A 10002-nucleotide genomic window follows, 5' to 3' on the forward strand; every position below is an offset into this window, starting at 1 on the left:
AATGGAAGAAAAATGTAAATCTGAGAATACAGGACTTTTTTGCACTATTACAGCAAATTTTCATAGGTTTGAAATTTTTTAAAATAAAATTAGTTAACAAAATACGAAACAATTATGGTCTTAAAATAGAAAATAAATGTTAGTCATAAAGATAGAATCTAAAGTCTCATGGTTGGGTAGAGATCTCAAATCACCTATCCAGTACTCAGAACCCCTGGAATCTCTCCACCAACAGATCATCCTACCTATGTATTGGAGCCTTGCCGGTGATCACCTATTTCATCTTTAAATACCCCTATTCTTTTTCCCATTTGCACAGCCATTTCCATCTTGATATGTAACTCTTACTCCCTCTCATGGTCATGTTTACATACCGAAGCTTCCCTTCTATGCAAGCCTGTAACACTTCGTATGTATACATGGCTCTTATCACAGACTGTCTCCATTTTGGGTCATGGGAAGCAAATGAGAAAGGAATATCTATCTGTCTTTGGATAGTCATTTACAGCACATTGATTGACATAAAATAGGAGACTATTAAAAGCCATTTAAATATTGAATAAAGTGTATTTAATTCTTAAGGGCAATGATTGTGTTTTAGTTATCTCTAAGATTTGTGTCCCCAAATCTTAAGCCAATGCTGTGCTATACTATGTGATGAGTACCTCTTGAATGAATAAATCTCGAAGATAGTCAGCTTCTCACATCATAAGCACCTCTTCTTAGGTGTTTTTACAACTGCAAAACTCTTAACATAGTGGCCACAGTCCAATAATACTTGATGAGTGAATAAATGAACTTTACATTGAACAATACAATATTTTGCATCCATAAAGCAGAGATTTAACAAGTAAAGTCAATGAACAATTAATCGAGCACCTTCTCTCAGGCAGAGGTGCAATAAATACATGATATGTGAATGAATGAGTTTTAATTCAAGCATAAAGTATTTTGCTTCAATAAAGCAGAGATTTTTCAGTAAGCAAGACAGGGAGCATTTTCTAAGTGTAGACCACATACCATTTCAAGTGCTTTTGATGGCAACTATTATTTCAAAGAACAAACACTTCATTTGTAGTACCAGTTATATGTATAATCAGAGGTGAAGAAAGTGGAGAAAATAAAACCCATCTATCAAAAAGGATAAAAAATAATATGTGATTTTAGTTGTTGGCTTCCCTTTATTGATCAAATCTTAGGAACTCTTAAAGATAGAGTTTCATAACTAAGTCTATTTAGTTCCAATTCTTCCAACAACCTGAGGGGTTCACATTTCCCCAGAGCTGAGTTCTATAAACAGTAGGAAAGGAGAAATGAATCAAAATGGAATCGTGTCACTGAGGAAAAGAGAAAAGAAAACATGTTTTAGCATTCAACAGTTAAGAAATATTCCTGTTTTATAATCAGCTTTGAGAAATGCCAACAATTGCAGTATATATGGGTTAAATGTGGGACATTTCCAGGGAGTTTTTTAAATTGAAATATCAATATAAAAATTAAAAATGGTTAGGCATCACCCTATCCTGGCTATATAGTCTGAAATCAGAATAAAATCTGGTTAAAGTCAACCATTACAGGTTTAAACTGATTGATGAATTCAAGCACATAAAAGCAAAAATAAATAACCAGGACAAAAATATTTATGCTGAAGGAAATAGATTTATTAGGAGACTAACAGAAAATCCCCTTCCTACCCACACCGAATGTTGATGTAGAAGCTAATAATACATGAGCAGAGCAATCATGAGAGGCAAACTACTTGTTTCACTGCTAAAATTCAAGTATGACCCAAAAAATGCATCTTGCTTCCTTTGTTTGTAGATGAGTATCAGTTCAGCACCTGAGTCCTGGGTGACTTGTCCAACAGCATCAAAGACAAAGACCACAGCAAGAAGTCAGCAAGAAGATGGAAGATGTATCACCCAAGCACATGGGAATGTAGGAAGACAGTCATTGCTCTTCAGGTTGTTCTGTGCAGAGAATTAATTGAGAGTCCTGTAGTCACTGGAGCCATTGGTCCATCAGTAGGTACTGTAGCTAAAGCCAGAGCCAGAGCCCAATGGCCTATAGAAGCTACCACCATAGCATCCGCCCAGGTTGTTGATGTTGCTACCATCAAAGCTGTAGCCCAGGGAGCTGTAGCCATTGCATCCACAGCCATAGTTCAGGGGAGAGCCCAGAGGCACAACACAGTTCAAGGGGGTGGCTCTGAAGGTCCTGTGGAAGTTGGTCCCATAGCTAGGGTACCCTGGGAAGTAGCTTCCACAGCAGAAGTAACGAGTCATGGTGGCAGCAGTTGAGAAGGATTTAGATGGATTGTGAAGGGTAAGTTACCCAAGTGTGAATGAAGGTCTCTTCCCACACAGGGCTTTTTATACCTCAAGCTGGTGGGCACAACACTTCTGTCTAAACATCTTCCCACTAATTTGCATAGGTAATATCATTCTTTTCTAATAAAATGCTTATAAGGAATGCACAGACTCATTGCCCACATTTTTGTTGGCTTTTCTCTGTACTATTTTAAAGCCAGTGACCATACTTGACACGCAATCGAATTCTTTTCATCAGAGTCCCATAGTTTAACTACTGTTCTTGATTGCATCATGTGAGACTCTTTAAATCCTCTGATTATAAACTCTTCCCAACTGACATAGCTAGATTAAAAAAGCTTTGGCAAGAATGCAAACACTTCAAGCCAAGACAAAGCCATATATTGAGGTCTTTTCAACATTATTTTGAAACATCAAACTGAAATTCCATAACCTCTTGAAATTCACCCATGTGCCATTTTAAAACAAGTGTATACCAACTAGTTAATGGGTACATAGTTTCCTCTCAGAGTGAAGAAAATCATTTGGAACTAGATAGAGGTGTTGGTTGCAAAACACTCGGAATGTACTAAATATCACTGAATTGTTACCTTTAAAATGACTTGGTTTATGTTGTACAAATTTTACCTCAATAATTTATTTTTGTTTTAAAAAGCACTGCTACACAAACCTATCCAAACAGGTGTTTTTACAGAGGCTGCAATGGTGCCAAATAATAAGTTGGCTGTGGATAACCTGCAAGTAATTTTCATCTATTTCATTTATGAGCATTCTGTTTGTTAATACATATTTTATTTTTCATGGAGAACATACCATGTTTGCTTGTAAATCATCTTGAATATTGCCAAACTATCTTTTGTGGAGTTGCCACACTGGCGCTGAGTGGGATGATGCTCAATTTCAGAGTCATGTTATACCACGCTGGCTTCTTACAGACTCCTATAAAACAAGCCTGAATACCATGATCCATTATGAAATACCAGTTATACTTAAGGATGCAACCCTTCCTTCTGCTCTTATTTTGCCTTACATAACCAATTCTCATGAAGAAAGTAAACCATGAAGGATCTGACCTCAGCAAAGCTAAGTCTATTCCATTTCAAAGCTTTAAGACATTATCTTTTTATATGTGAATCAAAGTCAGGATTCTCTGAAGGTAGAAGAAAAAAATTCCCAAATGCCAGTTCCTTTTTTTTATTTCCATCTTAACAGACAATCATAGAGTCCAATAGGCAAAACTAATCATTCCCCTCAGACATCCCTCACTCTTTAAGATTCTATCTCTCTCAGTTTCTCTGACAGAGAGCTGCCTACAGAATGTTCTGTAAGTGGATATGATTTCTTTTATTCTACAAATTAATAAAATGCCATAAGAGTGTATAAAGTTAAAGAAAAATGTTACATTTTCAAATTCAGTTTAACAAAAAGAATAAATTAAAATGGTAAGAGGTTGTGTCCTCAGCTTGCAAATTATACAAACTCTGTATCAGATAATCCAGACAACTCAAAAATACGTTTGTGATTAGAAGAGGGCAGGGGTGACTAAGAATTAAGTGACGAAAAATTTCACTACTGATTCTATCACACGATGACATTGGAACCTGTAATTTGTATATGCTGCCACCAGGTGGCAGTGGTATTTCAGTTACTCCATATAAACTATAGGACTGGATTCAGGGTTCTCAAATGTAAGCAGGTGGAAGAATCTCCTAAAGAATTTGCTTGAAAGAAGATATTCATACAGCCAACAGACACATGAAAAAATGCTCATCATCACTCGCCATCAGAGAAATGCAAATCAAAAAACACAATGAGATATCCATCTGCACACCAGTTAGAATGGCAACTCAATCTAAGAACGTCAGGAAACACACAGGTGTTGGAGAGGATGTGGAGAATAGGAACATCTTTTATACACTGATTGGTGGGATTGTAAAACTAGTTCAATCCATTATTGGAAAACAGTAATGGCAATTCCTCAAGGATCTAGAACTACGATGTACCATACTGGCCCGCAGCATCCACTACTGGGTATAATACCAAAGGATTATTAAATTATCTACTACAAAGACACATGCCACGTATGTTTAGATTGCGGCACTAATTCACGCAATAGCAGAAGACTCTGGAATCAACCCAAATGTCCATCTGTGACAGACTGGATTAAGAAAATGTGGCACATATAACGAATGGAATACTATGCAGCCATAAAAAAGGATGAGTTTGCGTCGCTTTGTAGGGACATGGATGCAGCTGGAACATCATTCTTAGCAAACTATCACAAGAACAGAAACCAAACAGCCGCATGTTCTCACTCATGGGTGGGAACTGAACCAATGAGATTCACTTGACCTCGGGAAGCGGAACATCACACCTGGGCCTATCAATGGGGGAGGGGGGAGGAGGGAGGGATTTGCATTGGGAGTTATATATGATATAAATGATGAATTGATGGTGCCTGACGAGTTGAGGTTGCAGCACACCACATCGGCATAAGTATACATATGATAGACAACCTGCACGTTATGGCACATGTACCCTAGAACTTAAGTATATACAGAATAAAAAATAAAATAAAAAATAAAAAATAAAAAGAAGTTTGCTTGAAATTCAGAATTCCAGGAACTCTCCTCTCCCACCACCACCACCTGAGATTCTGGAAATCTATATTTGTAATGGGTATCTCAGATAATTCTGATGAATAAATCATCCTGATAAATTCTAGGGCCACTTTGCCATAAGAATTCAAAGAAACTTTTGCTGGGCTGTGTGAAATTGCCCAGAGATGCGTATCTCTCATTGGCAGGAGTGTTTGGTTTCAGTCGCAGGTGACTTATTTCCTTTAATTCTGGATGATAGAGGTAATTAAAGAAAAAGCTTTAGTTTGTCTTCTTCCATTTCTTGATGCTCTCTGCTTCTTGTCTCAGGACACACCTGATTAGAAAGGGAAGGTAACAGCAATGCGTTCAAGCGTCTCCTCAGAGGTAAAACCCACCTGTGTGAGTGCTGGTTTTCTAACCCATAATCGAAAGAAAAACTTGTATTTTCTGCTTAGCTTGTTTTTACTTTCCTATCTCTTACTAGACATTCCCAGAGAAAATTATCAGTCAAGTACTTGATTGCTATTCAATGATTTTATTTTAAATATTGATAATAACAAAAAATATTCATTGAGGACTTACTCTGTGCTAGGCTCTGTTCTAAAGAATTTGCATATACTACTTAATTATATATTTCACCTCTATATATATAGTAAGGAGGCTTACTATGCACTATTCCAAGCATTTGACAAGTGTTAATTCATTTAATTTTTATAATGATCTTATGATGTGGGTATTATGGTTCTTTATAAGAAAACTGAGTCCAGAGGGTTTAAGAGAATTACTGAAGGTCACATGGTTAATAGTCAGCAGAATCAAGCTCCAAACCCATGCCATCTACCTCCAAGCCATACTCTTAACTACTTTACTATCCTGCTTTTGATATGTCATTAAGGCTTTAAAGAGCTATAGCTTCTAAATGCCTCAAATCTATAATTCATTGCATTATTTTTTTTAAGAACACATCAGTCTAGCTTTTGCTGCTAAAAACTAGAGAAAAAAAAAAGGCTAGTTTTTCTGCTGTAACAGACATCCAAAATTTCCATGTTCAGAAATTTATTGCCTGCTCACACTATGAATTCCTCTCACATTGGTGAGTTTCTTGGATACACATCATTCTCATTCAAAAGACTTAAGCTGACAGTACTTTGATTATCTGAAATATGACAAATGGGAAAATGAATGGGGCAAGCCATGGTAGCTTTTAAAGGCTCTCCTCAAGTGCTATACATCACTTCCACACTCTCCTCATTTCCTAAAGTAAGTTCCACAGCCATATCTAACTTCACAGGTCATGAAGAGCAATGCTACTATGTGCCTGCCGGGAGAAAGCCCACAATGTCACAGAACAACATTAATGACTTCCACAGAGTTTCTATTTCTTACATGGGCTAAAATAATTTTAACAGATTTTAACACATATTTCAAAAGATTAGATAAGGAGAGACATAAAAGATTTTAGGACTTTACATATCATAATTTAAAATAGTACTGATAATTCTAATACTGAACAATTTTAAATACAGAGGTTTTATAGGTTGTTTTTGCAATTCATGTACTATTAGTCGGTTTTTGGTTGTAGATTAGCATATAGCTTTAATTCCTTTTCTTTGTTTTCTTTTCTCCATTTTCCCCTAATCACTATGTACCCTAATTGAGGGAAAAGTTGCCATATTAGTTTTACAAAGAAAATCCCTCAAGGCCAGTTGATTTGGTGGGAGGGAGAGAGAGTTCTAACACCAGATTTTATTGGACTTATTTGAATGCATGTATTTTCTTTAAAGAAAAGAGAAAATGAATTGACACATAGTATTTACAAGGAAAAAAATAAGCAATAAGGAGCCTACTTGACATATTCACTTGGAAATTTGAGAACCTTTATCGGGCATGGAATGGACCCCACTCATAGGCTCCCAGCCTCTCCCGCCTCTTATGCAGCTGCCCCTATAGGAATCATCTTGGTGTAGGTTCCAACTCACCTCAAGCTGGTACAAAATGATGGAGCTTTGCCTCAGTCCCTTACCAGACATCTGTCATCTCCCACCTGGGGACTTCACCTTTAACAGCTAAGAAAGAGATAGAGGAGTCTATCTGGGGCCCATGCTTGCAAAATCTGGAAGTGTAAGGCAGTTAATGCCTTGTGGAGCAAACTTTCGACCACAAAGCAGTGGAAGTGTGGATATATTCTCCTCTTTTCTCCATGGACAGCCTTGCCTGAGACAGTCCTAAGAGGGTTAGACAGCTTCTTGGGGAATAGTCTCATGGAATCCAGCACATAGTTGCTTAGCTATGGTCAACTGGATGAGGCATCTTCATTTGAGCACCCACCTTCCCTGCTTCACTTCCCTTACCCTTCACTCCTGCTCCTTAAGAAAGCAATAGTACATGAGCCCTTGACCTGAAATTCTGCTTTCTAGAAAACTGAGAACAAAATACCATATCAAACCATTTTTGGAATAACACCTTTACTGAGATGTAATTCACATATGATAAAATTCACCCAAAAATGTACAAAAAGTGTACAGTGGGTTTTAGTGCGTTTATAGAGTTGTGCAACCATCACCAATAACCAGTTTCAGAACACTTTCTTTACCCCAAAAAGAAACCCCATAACCACTAAAAGCCACTCCCAATTTACAACTACTAAATTAAGTTCTTATTCAAAAGACTTAAGCTGACAGTGCTTTCATTATCTGAAATACTACAAACAGGGAAGATGAATGGGGCAAGTGATGGTAGATTTTTCTTTTCTTTTCTTTTCTTTTCTTTCTTTTTTTTTTTTTTTTTTTGAGACGAAGTCTCGTTATGTTACCCAGGCTGGAGTGCAGTGGCTCAATCTCGCCTCACTACAACCTCTGCCTCCCAGGTTCAGGTGATTCTCCTGCCTCAGCCTCCTGAGTAGCTGGGATTACAAGCTCCCATCACCACGCCTGGCTAATTTTTTATATTTTTAGTAGATACGGGGTTTCACCATGTTGGCCAGGCTGGTCGCAAACTCCTGACCTCAGGTGATCCACCCGCCTAGGCCTCCCAAAGTGCTGGGATTACAGGCGTGGGCCACCACGCCCAGCTGATGGTAGCTTTTAAAGACTCTCCCCAAATGTTATACACCACTTGGACACTAAACTAAGTTCTGTCTCTGTGGGTTTTCCTATTCTGCACACTTCACATAAATTGAATCATACAGTGTGTGGCCTTTTGTATATGATTTCTTTCTCAGCCCAATATTTTCAATATTCATCCATGTTGTCACATGTATCAGTATTCTTTATTGTCAAATGGCATTCCATTGTATAAATATACCACACTTTGCTTATCTGTTCATCAGCTAACAGGCTTTTACATTGATTCCCATTTTGGCTATTATAAATATACTACTGTGAATATTCATGTAGAAATAATTTTAACATGTCAAAACTTAAGCTCTTAATTTTCTCCTAGACACTCACTTCTTCTCCAGCCTTTCTCATCTCAGTAAATAACACTACCACCAAACTGCTCAGAACAAAAACTAAATTTCTTTCTTCATGATAATTCCTTCAACCACTCTGTCCCCAGGTCCGTTCAGCTTTGCCTCCAAAATAAAGTTCAAATCCATCACACTTTTTCACTTTGTCTGCTGTCACCTCATCACACCATCATCTCTGCCCTGAGCCGCTGCCAGAGCCTCCTCACCAGTTTCCCTCCTCCCACTCTCCTTCCACTCTACAAGGTTATTCCTGAATACCAGCTGCAGTGGCCTTTAAAAAATAAAGTGTGTTTTCTCCTAGTTCAAAAGCCTTCAGCAACTTTCTAATGTTCTTAAGAAAACAAAACTTCAAACTTCTGACCATGATCTTGCTCCTGTCTAACTGTCAAACTTCACCACATCCTAATCTTCCTCCCTTCCTATAATACAGTGAAGAAGATCTCCTTCCACATTGCCTGTCTTCTGCACTGGAATTCCATGAAGGTAGGCATCTCTTCTGTCTTGTTCACTATTGTATCTCTAGCATCTTGTGTCATGCCTGACTACTACATAATTGGGACTCAATAAATATCTATTAATCTGTTGAATATATGAATGAATGAATGAATGAATGAATGAATGAATGAATGAATTGAATGAAATGAATGAATCTCATGAAAGATGATACCAGTACATAGAAAGATGACAGAATTCCAAACATCCTCCCGATGGCAAGATGGATATCTGGTATCTCCTCGCCCCCAACCAGTCTGGTTCTATGTTGACATCCTCCCTGGCCTCCCTGACTGTGTAACGCTAGTTCTTGGACTCTATGTGTAGACCAAGGATAAACCAATAGTAGGCACTGATTCTCCTGTAATCCCAGCACTAGGCCAGGAGTTTGAGAACAGCCTGGCCAACATGGTGAAACCCCATGTCTACTAAAAATACAAAAATTATTGTTAGGGTATGCCATGAAGGATAGGACAGGTGTGATTTCAATTGGTGAAGGAGAAAAAGATATTTATAAAGAAGGAACACCAAAAGCAAGGACAGAGCAGAACTGTCTGGGTTCATCTGGGGATTGGTGAGCTGACCTCTGTAAATTGAGGACAGAGCATGTGTAAGAAAGTTAAGGAGAACTTTCTGTGAAGTGAGTGCCAGAGTTAAAGAAAGGATAGACATACATGCAGAACATGTGCAGGACATAGATAAAGAGCAGTTACTAAAATACTTAATTGAGGAAATGATGTGATGAGAACTAGCTTAGTGTGAATGATGGATTCTAAAGGAAAACTATGGAGAAAGGACCATCTCTTAGTATTCTATTCTAATCATCAATTCAAGAAATAGTTGAGAATCTGAGTTAAGTTGGGGGCAAAAAAATGGTAAAAAAGAAGACAGATTTGAGTGAAATGGGGAAGAAGGATGTACAGAACTTGTTTAGCAATGAAAAGGATGGCAGCTATGAAGAAAAAAAAGAAATCCAAAGAATCACTCCTGGTACCTGGATGAAAGGTGCTTCTAGTGATGATAACAGAGGAGTTAAGAGAAGGATTTTAATGGTGAGGGCTCTCTTGTGCCAATAGTTGTAATTAAACATTTGGAAATACAGAAAAACAGC

The 10002-nt window shown here is 37.8% G+C and overlaps 1 protein-coding gene across 1 annotated transcript; it reads right to left on the reverse strand.

The window, feature by feature from the left end:
• Nucleotides 1–1639: 1639 nt before the first annotated feature.
• On the reverse strand, nt 1640–2313 carry KRTAP7-1 (keratin associated protein 7-1). The gene has a single exon (XM_017883881.1). It carries the CDS (start codon nt 2283–2285, stop codon nt 2022–2024), a length of 264 nt encoding a protein of 87 aa, XP_017739370.1. The 5' UTR covers nt 2286–2313; the 3' UTR covers nt 1640–2021.
• Between the last annotated feature and the right edge of the window lie 7689 nt (nt 2314–10002).

The sequence above is a fragment of the Rhinopithecus bieti genome, unplaced genomic scaffold, assembly GCF_001698545.2.
Source record: "Rhinopithecus bieti isolate Rb0 unplaced genomic scaffold, ASM169854v2 scaffold_13207, whole genome shotgun sequence".
NCBI lineage: Eukaryota > Metazoa > Chordata > Mammalia > Primates > Cercopithecidae > Rhinopithecus > Rhinopithecus bieti.